Consider the following 16,641-nt stretch of genomic DNA (forward strand, 5'->3'; position numbering starts at 1 on the left):
ATGGCTATATATTGTTTCCAAATGTTATTGTACACAAAGAAGTACAAGTAAAACACAATGGTTAATTTTTTTCAAAGTGTTACTCCAGTCTTTTATTAACTCCTATTTTTTTTTTTTATAAGGTAAAACACTTTTTTTTTTTTTTTTTTTTTTTTTACAAAACTAAGTTACATATTTCAAGTTTTATAAAGAAATCTCAATGTGTTTTATATCTCATTTTGACACATTAACATGATTTTCTTCTCCTTTAAAAAATTGATTTAATTAAAGAATTAAGGGGACGCTTTGAAAATAATGCCCATTATTGGGTAATGTTTTAAGATCTGTGTAACTGTGGTTCAGGGGGTGATGAGTGATAACTTGCTCTATTGTGTGTTTTACAGCCGGCAGATATAAACTATGCATCGCAGCAGCAGGTTTACAGAGACATTGGGGAGGAGATGTTGCAGCACGCCTTTGAGGGATACAATGTCTGCATCTTCGCCTACGGACAGACTGGAGCTGGCAAATCCTACACCATGATGGGCAGACAGGAAAAGGACCAACTGGGCATCATTCCATTGGTACTGCTTTGGAGATCTGGGGTTGGAAGGGAGGTCTAGGATTTGTACTGGGTAGTTGGACAGCACAAAGGAAGGACAGTGGTAAAGCTGTGGTCTCGGAGGCAGGGTGGCATTGGGAATTGTAGCAGAGGACTGATAGGAGGGCAGGGTTTGAGCTGAAGGGCAATGTGAGTACAGTACAGTGTCTAGAATAAAGACAGTGAAAGAGATGCCTACATGGTATTAGTTTGGCCTTGTGCATGTATAGAGTTAAAGCTCATGTCTCCAAATAATTCTAGTAAATCTTATCTAATATGTATTACTGCCGCTTCATAGATCTTACATTCTCCTATAAGAAAGAGGCACACATTGGCTTAAATGTGCATTTGATTTTTAGTGGGTTTTTTTGTTGCATTTGTACTGGTTTCCATGTTGTACTTCCTGTTGCAGGAATGCAGCTGACACACGTAAGTTGATTCTGCAAGCTTGAGTCCTGAGTTGGAAACTCTGAATGTATTGTTTGGTTAGACTCTTCCTGAGTGCATTTTTAAAAAATCTATATTTCTCCAGAAAAAAGAAACTTAAAAAAATGTTTGCCATATATTATCTTTAAAAGAGCTTACATGTGAGTACCAATCACTGCTTTTCATATCACTGTTTTCAATGGTAACTTTAGGAAGTTGACCAGAAGTACAGGATTGAAGTACCTGCAAGGAGTCAATAAATATTCTTCTCTAACACAGCTTCAAATAAATTACCATTAAAAAATTGAATTCACCTTTACCATAATATGTGCATTTTTCATATAGGTTTCATATAGGCCAACAAAAGTATAGCAATATATATAAGGTAAGATTTAGTGGAATTGTGTTACTAGCACCATGTGCTGTAGTTGACTTAGTATAGTACTTGGTTAAGAGACCGGGAAGCTTTGTGGTCAGTATTAAGAACTAAGAAGGGCTGTCAGAATGGTCTTGTACAGCAGATCACACTGATGACTGGTGATCTGATTTTTATACTGACGCTTGTTGAGCAGGCTGACACACTGTGGTAATATGAAATACAACAGAGGTGACGCTTGAAGTTCTGGGCTGGTCACTGCAAGAATTGAAGATGGAGAGACAGGAAACATCCCTGATGTCATCAGTAGAATCAGTAGAGTGCTGTAAAAGACAGGACTTTCTGTGTGTGGCAAGTGCCAGTCTTGCAGTGCCTTGGAGAGCCCGGATAATATCTTTATAAAAGGCATCATTGTTTGTCAGAGAAGTACATTATTTAGAAGTCACCTTGCTATAAAAAAGATATTGCTGCTGTAGAAAGAGTGCAAAGAAGAGCGACCAGAATTATTCCGGGCTTAAAAGGCATGTCATATGCAGACAGGCTAAAATAATTGAATCTGTTCAGTCTTGAACAAAGAAGACTACGTGGTGACCTAATTCAAGCATTCAAAATTCTAAAAGGTATTGACAGTATCGACCCAAGGGACTTTTTCAGCCTGAAAAAAGAAACAAGGACCAGGGGTCACAAATGGAGATTAGACAAAGGGGCATTCAGAACAGAAAATAGGAGGCACTTTTTTACACAGAGAATTGTGAGGGTCTGGAATCAACTCCCCAGTAATGTTGTTGAAGCTGACTCCCTGGGATCCTTCAAGAAGCTGCTTGATGAGATTTGGGGATCAATAAGCTACTAACAACCAAACGAGCAAGATGGGCCGAATGGCCTCCTCTCGTTTGTAAACTTTCTTATGTTCTTATGTTCTTAAGACGTCGCCATCTACTGTCCAATTGACAAAATGGCACTCGACATCTCAGTCTAGATTATTATTGTTTTTATATTTTTTGCAAACTACAAAATAAAACTGTTCATCCATTTTACCCCACCAAAAGCACAGAAGACTCAATTGAGAAACTCTGGTCAGTTCGTCAGCACATTGCTGCTAATGAAAACATATTAATACACCCAGAGTGACATGGGAGTTGCAGAACCTGAGCTTGGCCTCTCTACTCTGGAAACTCAAAAATACCAACAACAACTAACACAATATATTGTCTTTTTCCTAGATGTGTGAAGACCTATTCTCCAGAATCAATGATAGCAATATTGACAATAGCTTGTCCTATTCTGTGGAGGTGAGTTGAATGCCATTTGTTTTAATTCACAATGAGGAGCCATCAATGAGTTACATTAATGTAATATTTCCTGTTTATAACCTGTTTATAGCATTCATTACCAAACACAACTTTGAGACAACTCAAGTTCTTCAACGGGAGGGAAGAGGAGGAGGGCTGCCATGATAATATCCCCGTTTTTATTTAAATTAAAAAAAGAAAGGTTTGTGTGAACTCTGTGGAGTTCAAGAAGTTGCCCTGCCATAACGTAAAAAAAAAAAAAAAAAAAACATATATGCATTATAAAATAGATACACAGATAGAAAACTTAGCATGGTACAATTGTGCACACAGTGACTGCAGGGGATATATGTGGATTTGCTGGGTACACCCTATAAGTATGCACGGGGTTCCAATGTCTAATTCGACTGGCCTTAACCGCAATTAAAAAAGCTCCACTACTGAATTCAACCAGACCCGAACTCTCTGTAGAACCCTGAAACTGAGTTGTACTGTAATGTGTATCTAGGTGGGATGAGCTCTGTGTGAGTGTGCAGCTATGATGAGTATCTGTGTCGACTCCCAGGTGAGCTACATGGAGATCTACTGTGAGCGAGTACGTGACCTGCTGAATCCCAAGAACAAGGGCAACCTGCGAGTGCGAGAGCACCCCCTCATGGGCCCCTACGTGGAGGACCTGTCCAAACTGGCTGTGACCTCCTACAACGACATCCAGGACCTCATGGACTCTGGAAACAAGGCCAGGTAATGAGGGAGCTTTTACTAAATTCTTGACTATCTACACCATGGTCTTTGTTCCAACCCGGTTATAAATTGTTTAATTGAACCAATTAAACCTCCATCTAGACCCTGAAGTAGTTAATTATCTCATTTTCCCTGTTAAACCTGCAGTGGAATTGCCCTCCAGGACCGTGATTGGACACCGCTGATCTATATGGATTTCATTAATCAACCTCTTGTTTGGCTTCTCATTATGATACACTTTTCTAAAATTGGATTCTCTTTTCCCAGGACCGTGGCAGCCACCAACATGAACGAGACAAGCAGTCGCTCCCATGCTGTTTTCAACATAATTTTCACACAGAAAACACAGGATGCGGAATCTGACAACACCTCTGAGAAGGTACGGCTGATCTATGATACTGGAAAAAAAAATCCCAGAGTGCAGGTTGTTTTCCTTAAGGTGTATAACAGATGGAAGTTATGCCTTCCATGAAAGTTTTTATTGTACGTGTCCACAGCACTTGGACATTATACCCATTATAAAAGTTAATACAGTGAATTTAAATGGTAATTTTGCAGTTTTTCCATGCTTTTCTCATTGTTATACAACACATTTACTTGAGTTTACCATGGTTTACCATTGTCTATCATACGCTATACCTCTCTGTGCTTTACAGTTCATGCCTTACCATGCGTTCACAATGCTTTAGAACACTTTGCTGTGCTTTTACTATAAGAAACTTTTATAAGGGACCATAACAGTAGAGAAAGAAACCTCCAATTTGTTAGCTTGCCAAAAAATGGAAATGTAGGACTAAACACTGCACTGAACGGGAGAAATTAATTCTCATTGTTAAAGGGCTGTAACATTTCTTTGTTTATTGTTAGGTGAGCAAAATCAGCTTGGTTGATCTGGCGGGCAGCGAAAGGGCAGATTCCACAGGGGCCAAAGGGACCAGGTTAAAGGTATGTGTGAAATCACCTTTGCATTGTGGAGTCTTTCGGAGTATACAGTCTCTTACAAATGTGTGCATTCTTGTAACTTCTCCCGTCTCTGACCCAAACAGGAAGGTGCAAATATCAACAAATCTCTGACAACTCTGGGGAAGGTTATCTCAGCCTTGGCGGAAGTGAGTTTTATAAAGGTTTTATATTGAAGATATAGCTTATTTTTAAAATTTTGTAATGAATTCCAGTTGTATTAATGTTTTGTATTAAATAATTTTAATTGTTCTATTTTTACCATCTGGCTTTTTATGTTAGTTTTTCGAATTTTACAATCAAAACCAAATTTGTTGTCTCATGTTTTATTTCAATTTTATTACATTTTGTTTTAATATTCTTTTTTTCGTGATGCTCTTTGGGATCCGTGGGGTGAAAGGCGCTGTAGACATATGAACTGTAGTATATTATAGTACTGCCCTTTTATAAGGCAGCACTTTATACTGCGGTACAGATTATAAGGCAGTACGGTCATGGCTCCAATTGCCCCATAATGCCATTACACTAACACTAGTAGTCTCATTATAAGGTGAAACATAAATAGTACAGTCTTTTAACTATGGCTCCCGGCTACAGCGTTATAAAGGGGAAGCACTGTATGTGTGTGTGTGTGTGTGTTGTGTGTGTGTGTATATATATATATATATATATATATATATATATATATATATATATATATATATATATATATATATTGATATATATATATATATATACTTACGGGACACCTTTGTAAACTAACTATTTGCAGATCAGATGGCTTTTCCAGTGAATACAGTTCTTAAATAAAATAAATAAATAAAGTGAGTCCGCTTCAGTTTGGATATAGAGTAGGGAACTGTGATGATTTGTGTATAGTTATCTCATTTCTGTTAACCAGAAGATATGTTTCCTTTTCAAACACAGGTAGGGTAATGCTAGCTTCCTACTGCTCCTGTCAGAAGGTGGAGGAGATGTTTTACATACGTTAGAAAAGGAAGGGCTGCAGCAGATCACATTGCTTTGCTTATATAAGAGTAGTACAGCAGTTGGAAATGTCTTGTTGGAAATTGCTCTGTTATGAGCTTCGAACTCTTATCAGATGTGCAGGCAAACTAACTGCATTTCATGCTTCAATTAAGACCTCTGGTTTAATGTTGTGGAAGCAATGAAGATCTCCCCTTTAGAAACAGCTTTACAGTGTAATTGCAATAACTGATATAAGTTCAGTGCACACATTTAGAATAGTGTGATCTGCAACTTAAAACTGAGAACATTTACAAATGAGAGAAGCAATTCATTCCATCTGTGCTCGTTGGATTTCTACTGTAGTAACTTATTGACCTCGACTTTGTGAAGTAGGATCAACTGATTCTGCATCCGCAACATAACTAGGTTGCCCATTCCATGCATGGTTTATGATTTATTTAAAAACAATAGCATACACAATGTTTTGTGTGTAGTTTATGCATTAAGTTATTTTTAAAGAGATTGTTAGAGAAATGATTGTATTTGTATGTGTGTTTAGAGCATATCCATCCTCATGTTTGCTACAAATTAATATCTTAAAATATTGTTTCCTGTTTTCTTCTTTTTTGTAGGACTCAGGATCAAATAAGGTACTGCACAATTCAAATACCATTTCTATTGTTAATACAATCCATCAGAGAAGTCTTGTCCATGCTCTGCTTGTTTCTGTGAATTTTAGACAATACTAATGAGAAATGGATCTCGAAAGGTCTTGAAAACTCTTAGAATTGCTTGCTATTTGTTTTAACAAAAAGTTCTTAAAACTATGTAATCTTCCTATGGGACTTTTAAGTGCAGAGTTTTTAATAAACTTATCATGTTTAAAATGAATATCTAAATACATGTTTATTTAACAGAACAAGAAAAAGAAAAAGGCAGAAAACTTCGTCCCCTACAGAGACTCGGTATTGACTTGGCTACTGAGGGAAAACCTGGGTAAGAAATCTTTTTTTTTAATCTCCTTGCAAACAAAATTGCCATTGCGTCCTATGGGATATATTTGTCAAGGTCTACTCCAAAGTGCAATTACTATACATTTTGTTTGTGAAATTACAAAAAAAACCAGTTCATTTTACAAAACTAGCAACACAAACCCAAAAGATTAAACACAGAAGATGAATTCCCTACTAAAAATATAGGCCAAAGTGGTGGATTAAATCAAAAATTATTTTGTAACATTCAGACCAATCATGTGAGACTATGAACTTTCAACTATGTTCACTGTATTATTGAACAGTAGAGGCCAGCAGTTAAAAGATCAAAGACTCACAAGATTTATTCTCGAAAGTATAAGCAATCTGGATGCATCTCCAAGCAAGCTCAGAGCCAGGTACTAGAACAAATAAGAATAATAATCAAATCTCCATGTTGGACAGAACTCAAAATCACTCATAAAAAAGGTTATGGGAATATAAAAAGACATTTAAAATTGCTTTAACTTGCCTTTTAACTTTATTTTTGCCTTCCACTGTCAGGTGGAAACTCTCGTACTGCTATGGTGGCTGCGCTCAGCCCTGCTGATATCAACTACGATGAGACTCTCAGTACTCTCAGGTAGGGAGTCCAGTACAGCGCCAGGGCACCAGCCTCTGGTCGACCCTCACACATACATACAACAAACCAATCAGAGCAAAGAGACGCTGGTAACCCTCACACATACATACAGCAAACCAATCAGAACAGAGAGACGCTGGTCAACCCTCACACATACATACAGCAAACCAATCAGAACAGAGAGACGCTGGTCAACCCTCACACATACATACAGCAAACCTATCAGAGTTGAAAGACTCCCACAGAAACAATGAAATGTATACAGTACTTTCTGTTATTTTATTGTATATTTACTGTGGATTGGCCTCATCTCAGAGACAGAGGCAGATTATTGTCTTTATTGCCTTGTTGAGATTCTTTACTCCAAAACCCTACATATAAACTGCATGATACATGAAGGGTAACCTGCATGAAACCTGGATGTTCAATGGGCTTCAAGTGACTTGAAATAAGAATATTGATTATTTTGAATCACTTGCATCTGGCATGTAGCCATCTTTCAGACCGAGTTAGTTTCCTAGTAAATCATCTTTAAGTTGTTTTGGTTAAATCCCCTGAGCTGTTTGTCTATTGACATGTAAACTTATTTGAATTACACACCAATAAAGAGTGTAGGGAAGGGTTCTTATATAGTAAAGTGTAAAACACAACCTACTGTCAACATGGCCTAACCTTGAATTAACTGAATTTGTCAATTATCAAATCATGAAATGAAGAGGAAGCATTGCATTTCAGATATGAATAGCTTTGAAACTGACTTGAGTTCTTAGGGGTGTGCCGACTAACAAGTACAAATTAAAATTTGTAACAAGTATGGATATTTTTCTGAGTACAGGTAATCTTGCTATTATTCGTTATTTGGTGGAAAGGGGGATTTAAATGCATTGAATGAGCTCCTGGCTCCAATAGGGCAGTGATGAATATAATTTATCAAAACATACTTTTTTGAGTTGGTTTTGGATAACTTTTTCAAGGCTAATCCTTCAGTTTCTGCATGTGCTGAAGCGTATTTTTTTTTCAAAGATAAAAACTACTCGTGTATAGTTTATTTAAAGGTGTTTTTGTGTTGGATTGCAGGCATTCTTTGCTTTTTGGATCATTGTCTTTCAAGAACAGCCCTCGTGTGTGTCTACAAGCTTTATCCTGCTATATTTTCTTGCACACAAAGATTTTACTATACATCTGTTTTATCATACATCTTGAAATGCAAAGTATTCGTACATCATCTTGTAAGAAGACAGGTTTTCTTTATCTTAACACATTAAGGTTTCTTGTGCTGTTAATTTTATTTTCGTTTGCAACGTCTGCAAAGACCTCCTTTCCTTATTTTAGTTCAACTAAAATAATACAGTTGCATTAGAGAGACCACCTGGTGGTCTGAAGTTCTTGTAAGTAGTTCAATAATTCAAAACAATTGAACAACCTTTAAAAGAAACAAACCGAAAAATTATTTCACTTGTCTTGTGGACAGAAAAATATTCCCCCTCACCCCCTCATACTTAAAACTCATCATATTATTTATCTTTAAAAAAAATCATTTGAAACGTCCAAAAGTATAAGTAATGGGTCCTCTGCACACCCCTAATGGTATAATTTTTTTATTTTATTTTAGTTAGTCTACATATTTGTTTATTTCGTGTTTCCAGTTGTAAGTATGTTAAAATGCTATCATCCCTTGACTCACAGGTATGCAGATCGGGCCAAGCAGATCCGCTGTAACGCAGTGATTAACGAGGACCCCAACAACCGTCTGGTTCGAGAGCTAAAGGAGGAAGTGTCCAGACTGAAGGACCTGCTGTTATCACAAGGACTGGGAGACATTATAGCAAGTAAGGGACTGGCGGAGGGAGGGGGAGAGAGGACTTCTTGTTTTGCACACTGTTTTACATGCACTTCATTGTGCACATCTAATCCCTATACACACACACACACACAGATCAGCCACAATTATTGTTAACTTTATTATTATTAACTACAAACACCTGTTGTTAAAACACAATTATTCTACTGAAAATTAATATAAGCAAATCGTAGTCTGAAATTATGTTAGCAGTTTAATTGTCATCTTTTCTTTGAACTGTAATATACACACTGACAGTGACACACAAATGCACACAGGCAGTGCTCCACACATGTATACGATAGACACACATTCAGTGATTGTCTTTCCTTCCATGTTGATTATTCATCACAGTGTGCTTCCTATCAATTGTATTTCATAGTATGGTCCAAGCATAAGTTCATAAATGAGACTTATCACAACAGAAATAGTATCCTAGACACACAGCTTGACTGCATTACTCTGTCAACACAGACACATACATGCACAAAAATACTTGCTTGATGCACTTGTATCTGTTTACAAGTCATCTGGGGCAGGGGTGCATGTAAATGTGTTTGATTGTTTTTTTTCTCTGTCTCTTTCCCTCCCAGCGTTTCCAGGGAAGAGCAGCGAGACTGCCGGTTTGAAATGTGTGTATCTCAATAGCTCAATGCTTTACAGCTTCACTGGACATCGCAGGGCCCTACAGCATGAGGGGAGGGTGGGGATGGGTTGGGGAAATATAAAATAACATTAAGAAAGATATATTATAGATTGATATAGGTATCCTGTGGGGTTAGTTTACAAGGTGCATTAAATAATAGTCTGGTTTTATGAACTAATTTCCATTTATTATTTTGGAGATAATTAGGGCCCAGAGAAATTCACAGAAGCATTGTTCATCTGTAATTCACAGACTCAATCTAGGCTCTGGAATTAGCAACAAGCATTTCAGTGACATTCATAACAACCCACAGCTGTAAGATCAAAATTCCAGCTATGAGTAATATTAAAGAGTAGATCACCATGACTAGCATCCACTGTATACACATCTAAAACAAATGGACATACAGGTGCTATGTAACACTAGAATCAGATTTTAGCTCAAATATTTATTTGATACTGTTGGAAAACCGCTATTCTGCAGTCATATTTTGGACCCTGTAATGGAATCCATCTCTTCTTTCAATGTACAATCTTGTGGGCAAAATAAGTGTAAAAACGTCACCATTGTAAAATTTAAATAAGTGTTCCACAGGTCTGCAATGAAGTGGCAACCAAAATGTAGAAATGCAGATTTAGTTTGTATAAAATCCCCTAACTACAATCATAACCTCTCAGGCCACATCTCAGCACTCTTCTTGTTTACCCCTTGTCACATGGCCCTTGTTTCCTTAACCAGTCAAAAATGTGTGCAAGGGATCGATTACCATATGCTTATCAATTGATACATTTTAATTGCTGTCTCATAGTCTCACCAAAAATGCTTCTGTGTACCTGGGGGTTTACATCACTGGATCTGAAAATGTAGCCACTGAAATGAACTGGTGGTCGCACACATTTTTTTTCTAAATTAATTCCTGTACAATACATATCCTGTATTTCTTAACATACCGACTAATTAGTTAAGCACTGGAAAGCTGGATATCTAATGGAGGACATTACTTTAGCTCTAAAAGGCTTTCATAAAACCAGACAATGTACAGCAGTCTCATTATTGCACTGGGCCAACTTTAAAAGCTGTCAGAAACCTGCTACTCTCTGTCATGCTGTAGAGATACTCTGGTTGTGTTCTCAGAGATAGTGTGCCTTTGCTGGTGCTTGCTTTAGCTGGCTTCCACACTAACATGAAAGCAGGCTTTGAATGGCAGAAAAGTGCCACCATTTTTTTTGCAGATCATGTAAGATCAATTGCGAACAGAATATTCTTGCACCATATGTTTTAAAACACTGCTATTTTAATATTTAAAAAAAACAGTGAATTTAGGACAGAGGAATGGGAGGAACTGTAGTGAAAGGTTAGAACTGGGAGGCAGCTTGTAAAAACTGAAGACGCTGACAACCTTTAGGCAGGTTAAACTGGAAGGTAGAGTGGCCTAGTGGTTTAAACTGAACATCAGACTGGGCAGGTACAGTGAGCGGAAGGGTAATTGCTAGTTTCTTGCTGGATTCCAAGGTTTTGATAAACTCTGCACATATTTATTACAACTGGATGCATTTGATTACCAGTTTTGACTAGCTTAACACTTTACAGAGCATAGCATGTGGAGCCTTCTAGCTGCTGTTTTGTTTGTGTCTTGGCTTTTTAAATGACCTTTTTTTTGCAGGTAGAATTTGATTACAAAATAGTTTGTTGTTGAGGAGTTAACAAGCAGGCTTACCCCCTCTCGCAACCTAACCTCGAGACATCTGTCTAATTTCACTCTTGTGTTTCTGTTTTTAAGACTATAAAGAATAGACTCCTTTAAACTCTAAACGGGTACTTAATTTAATTTCCTTTTTTTTGCGAACATCTCTCTATCGCCTTGTTTTTTGGATTCATTTCGAACCACCTGTGTTTTTTTTCTTCTTTTTTTCTTCTCCTTCCTCCTCCTCCTCTACTCTGGTTTCTTCTGCTTCTCCCCTTCTTTCTCTTCTTCCCCCTCCTGCCCATCCTTCCTTCCTGGTTCCCTCCTTCTTATGACAGACATATCCGATTTCAAGATTAACAAAAATCACCAATCTGTCAATCAAAGGGGTGATCTTTCCACAGTGGCCAATGTGACGACAGGGATGAGCCCCTCTCCCTCTCTCTCCACCCTCTCCAGTCGGGCGGGATCCATCAATAGCCTCCATGACCGGATCATGTTCAGTCCTGGCAGCGAGGAGGCCATTGAGAGGCTCAAGGTGAGTCAAAGACAGGTCTTACTACAGTATAGGCTGGACAAAAAAACATAGCAACAGGATCCTATATGAAAAATGTACATTGACAAATGTTTAACTTCCACTGTGGGCCAGAGCCAGCCATGGCCAAAAGAAATGCGTTTCAATGTTTTTTTCAAATGTGTAGGCTCTTGTCCTTCATCAAAAGGTCACTGTGGAGTAGGCTCCCGAGTAGCGCATCCAGTAAACGCGCTCCATGTGGCATGCAGCATGTGCTGTATAGTCTGGGGATTGCAGGTTCAAGTCTAGGCTATGTCACAGCCAAACTGTGATGTGACCGTGGCCAGGAGTTCCTAGGGGATGGTGCACAATTCTCTGTGGATCCGCAGTGCAAAAAATGACAGATTGGCAGGAGCACAGTTCAGAGGGTTTGTGCTCTAGCCTCCGTTCCCCGAGTCGGCAGAGTGGTGAGCTGAGAATACAGATAATAATTGGGCAAGCTAAATTGGGGAGAAAGCCAGGGTTAAAAATTGGAGATGTCTAAATTTTTTATATATATATAAAGGTCATTGTGGGATAGTATTGTGCTTTGTTTAAAAAAAAAAGCCAGGATTGACAAGCAATTGACAGAACGTTCATCGCTATTTATATTTTCGCTGTACATACAAGTTTATTTTTTTTATTTGTCCTGGCACTGATGTGATGTTCGACTGAATTCATATTCGCCAAGGACTTGTATTTTCTCGAACATGCTCATATTCTGCACAGCGCCCATTTACTGTTTCTAGATTTCAAAGTCCAGCTTGTTAAAATAATTTTTGTTTCTTCATTGTTTTTTGGTCAAACCCTTCTTGACAGCCATTGCAGTAGTGAAAAAATCTTGAAATGGGGTAAATAAAAAATAAAACGTCTAGAAAAAAAATGTTAAAAAAAACTACATTAAAAAAAAAATCATGTCATAACTGGGATAGACTGCAGGTACGTTTTGGATGCAGTTTCGCTTTTTATTGCTCATTGACAGTGCAGATGGATGTATTAAACTGCCAACAAAGTGTTTAGCAGGGACTACGCATAGTAAGTTCCTGCTACAAACCACAATAGAATGCCCTGAGTGCTTAAAGTTAATGATGAATTCATTTTATAAGAAATAATTCTGGAATATGATTATGTATTAGAAAATTAACAATGAAAAAACCCAGCAAATTATATCAATGTATGTATTGGTAGCTGTGAGCATGTTGCATAAGGTATTCAGTGGGGTTAGTGTACAAAGGCATTCATAAATAAAGCAGTATGAAGTGCATAGTCTGCTGTTATGAAATAATTCCTGACTATTATTTTGGATATCATTTAGTCCTAGAGTCACATAGTCAACCTAGGGTTGGATGATATTGACATTTTCAGCTATTGATTATTGTCTGTAAATGATCATGATAATCGTGATTATTGGCCGAATAAATGAAATATTTTAAATTCTTGTAATTTTATCAAATTTATACTTGCGCAGCATGATAACTGCCAGTCTAAGTCACTGAGTTTAGGAGAAAAAAAAAATGTTTTTAAATTTCTAGTGGGTGCTCAGAACAAACGTGAGTATAAAACTACACCTATTGTAGGTGAATCTGCCATTAAGAGAATCAGAGTAGATTTTTTAAAAAGTTTTTCACATCACTACTTGTATGCAGACAATGTGTGCAAGGGATCGATTACCATATGCTTATCAATTGATACATTTGAATTGCCGTCTCACAGTCTCACCAAAAATGCTTCTGTGTACCAGGGTTTTACGAAACTAGATCTGAAAATGTAGCCACTGAAATGAACTGGTGGTCAACACACCTGTTCAGCACATATCCTGTATTTCTTAACATACTGACTAATTAGTTAAGCACTGGGAAGCTGGATATGTAATGGAGGTCATTACTTCAGTTCCAAAAGGCTTTCATAAAACCAGACAATGTGCGACAGTCTAGGTATTGATACAAACTTTTTTTTTTTTTTTTTTAAGATGAGACAGATTTCATGATGTAATCCTACAATTCAACAAACATTAAAGCATAACAATTCAGTGTTTGCTTAAATTAACTGTAGCAAACAAAATAATCCCATAAACATTAACTTCTTTCTTCTTCCATTAGCTACATATTTCTCAGATGTGCAGTTTTGAATACATTATATATTTTCACTGTAAGTCATGATTTCTGATAGGTTGAAGAAAGTTCTCTGTTTGTATACTTTATTCTTAGAATATCTATTACACATGCACTTCCTGGGTCATTTCATCTCAGCAGTGTCTTCTGGGTCATGTTACTCACTGAAAGCACAGTCAATAGGGGAAGCAGCTAGCTGGTTAATGATAGACAGAAGCAATTGAAGGGGACAATTTCATCCATCAAGGGAAATGACCAACGAAGTGCAACCTTAACATGTCTGAGCACCTCAAACATAGACGCAGGTTCCAAAAAGATCTGGGAAAAAAAATGGTTATCATTAAGAACTTTGGCTGCACAGAATGTAGGTATGACACAGGCAGAGGCAGTAGCAAAAGCCCATTTAAATTCACCATGGCACACGAATAGACACATAGATAAGCACTGTAGCTCAGTTGATGTATAAAGAAGTCATTTCTCCAAAACCAGACTGGCACCAATTGGGGTTCAGCTGTATTTTCTCTCTTTGATGTCAGTAGGATTCAATTAAGATATTCTTCTTTAATGACAGGAAACTGAGAAAATCATCGCTGAGCTCAACGAGACGTGGGAGGAGAAACTCCGCCGGACAGAAGCCATCAGGATGGAGAGGTAGTGATCACATCAACACAGACCTGTGTGCTTCCTATGTGGAGGAACGAAGAACACTGCTTTATTCAGCACAAACAAACCTGGAGGAAAAAAATAATTTACTTCTAGACTTGAAGAAAACTGTATAGTCAAAATCTTGTTATTCATTATAGATTTTGAATGTTGTTCCTTTTAATGCAAAAGAAATGACAGACTTTCCCCTGTCCAGTGAGTCTTGAATGATCAGAGAAGATGCAGTTTAAAGATGAGCTGTTGTTGTGATGTTTCCATATACCAATACACTGAGGCTTTAATCAGTTTCTCAAACATTTTTTAGCATCAGCAACATTGCTGCTTTTCACCTTTTTTCTGGTCTTTGTGGCTTCCTTTAATTAGGCATATGCAGCATATACTTTCTCAACAGTGCTTTCTGGAGCCTCTTTACGCATGTCATACTTACATGTTTACATGTCCACACAGTGGATGGGTTAGATCACGATGATCAACCATATGTTTATAGGACATTATTCACTCTGATGGTTGATTGACAGTTATTGGGGGGATGGGGGGGGGTATGTTGCTGACACAGTTATTAAGTTTTAACTGTGAAGAAAGCAATGCTAGAAAGTGTCTGCATATTTGGTCTCTTATTTTATTTCCCCAGAGAGGCTCTGCTTGCAGAGATGGGCGTGGCCATGCGTGAGGACGGAGGCACAGTGGGCGTGTTCTCACCAAAGAAGGTTAGGAATCAAACATTGAGAATGTAGCGTGTATAATGCCTGCACTTAATAATCAGGCACAACAGATGTGTAATAAGGAAAAAGAAGCTCCATCCCAGGGGCATGTTTACAGGTGGTAATCATTCAATTTGAAGCATTGTGTGGTTTGTATGCAAGTATATATGTGTCTATGTATGTACAAGTACATACTTTTATGTAAAAATGTTTTCTATATTGTGACGGATTGTCCCCTTGTCACTGGAGTCACCAGCCCCATCCTGTAGGAAAATAAAGCACTCACACAATTGCTTTCCATGAAACAGGACAGGGCCTGTGTGTTTATTTATTTCCAAACAAAATAAACCTAAAAAAAAGCTTAACTCCTCTCCGGAGCTCTAACTAAACTTTTCCCACTGACCTAACTAACCACCAGACAGCTAATCCATTTACCGGTCTCCAACCAAAGAACTCTTAATTTTAGCTTACAGCGTTTCCTTTGTTCAAACACCACACCCACACCCACGACCACACCCACACCCATACCAGCACCCACACCCACACCCACACCCACACCCACACCCATACCCATACCCATACCCACACCCACGACCACACCCATACCCACGACCACACCTACACCCATGACCCCATCCACACCCATGACCACACCCACACCCACGACCACACCCAAACTCTGTCTGCGACCCCCAACTACCAGAGCACACAAACTGTGGCCTTTTTATTCACCACCATGGTCATTCACAGCTGATTAGTGTTTTCTTAATTATCATTCATTAGCCCATAAATTATGCAATTTAGGAGGCCTTTACCAAGATGGCCTTCTGGTAACTTCAACTTTCCCAATATGAAGTGTTCTCTCCTAACTCCCCAGGTTCTAAAGCCCCAAGATATTATTCCTGCCCCATAATATTTACTTTAAAACAAACTTGATTAATTTTGGTTTCCCTTATCTAACACGGTTGTTGTTTATAACCCAACTTTTAGTTTTAATCCCAAACACGTTACGTTATTTAATTTCTTTGTTTACCATCCAGTTGATTTACGTTGTCTTTTCACATTTTGTTTGTTTTCTTTAACCAATCCCTCACAGTATATTTGACCTTATTTTCATTTTGTTTGTTTTTGTGTTGGAGCAAGTTAAAATCACTTTTGTTTATTTTTAAGCCAGCAGCAAGAAAACCTCAGCCAGTTTTTATCGATACAGTTGGGTTGTTTTCACCAAATGAGGTTGGTTGGTTTTGAACGGGTCTGAAATATGGCTTTTGTGTTAATCAGACTGCAGTGAGCTTCCATAGAGTTCCTATCTCTGCCCTCTTCTGTCTGAGACATAGGAACATGTTTTAATGTATTACCCAGTTACTGGCAGTATTACCAGATTGGTCATTTACTTAATCCACCAATTGGACCCTGGGCCTGGTATTGCTTAGGAAACTGCTAAGGAAACAACATGCTTCAGTAAATTTAGGTGATGTTGAC

General features: G+C 37.9%; 1 protein-coding gene across 28 annotated transcripts in view; it reads left to right on the plus strand.

Moving 5' to 3' along the window:
* LOC121326822 (kinesin-like protein KIF1A) overlaps nt 1-16,641 on the plus strand; it is a 160,454-nt gene that overhangs the window by 33,087 nt on the left and 110,726 nt on the right. For 14 of the 28 annotated variants that reach the window (XM_041270347.1, XM_041270351.1, XM_041270353.1 and 11 more), the window contains exons 4-17: nt 384-563; nt 2,606-2,674; nt 3,240-3,418; nt 3,686-3,797; nt 4,286-4,363; nt 4,465-4,527; nt 5,980-5,997; nt 6,265-6,343; nt 6,883-6,961; nt 8,648-8,790; nt 9,395-9,433; nt 11,470-11,669; nt 14,367-14,446; nt 15,090-15,165. In XM_041270347.1, the coding sequence (XP_041126281.1) occupies nt 384-563; nt 2,606-2,674; nt 3,240-3,418; nt 3,686-3,797; nt 4,286-4,363; nt 4,465-4,527; nt 5,980-5,997; nt 6,265-6,343; nt 6,883-6,961; nt 8,648-8,790; nt 9,395-9,433; nt 11,470-11,669; nt 14,367-14,446; nt 15,090-15,165 (1,395 nt within the window). The remainder of the gene's footprint in view (nt 1-383; nt 564-2,605; nt 2,675-3,239; nt 3,419-3,685; nt 3,798-4,285; nt 4,364-4,464; nt 4,528-5,979; nt 5,998-6,264; nt 6,344-6,882; nt 6,962-8,647; nt 8,791-9,394; nt 9,434-11,469; nt 11,670-14,366; nt 14,447-15,089; nt 15,166-16,641) is intronic. The other 14 variants (XM_041270359.1, XM_041270360.1, XM_041270362.1 and 11 more) reach the window with 3 other exon arrangements.

The sequence above is a fragment of the Polyodon spathula genome, chromosome 14, assembly GCF_017654505.1.
Source record: "Polyodon spathula isolate WHYD16114869_AA chromosome 14, ASM1765450v1, whole genome shotgun sequence".
Taxonomy (NCBI): Eukaryota; Metazoa; Chordata; class Actinopteri; order Acipenseriformes; family Polyodontidae; genus Polyodon; species Polyodon spathula.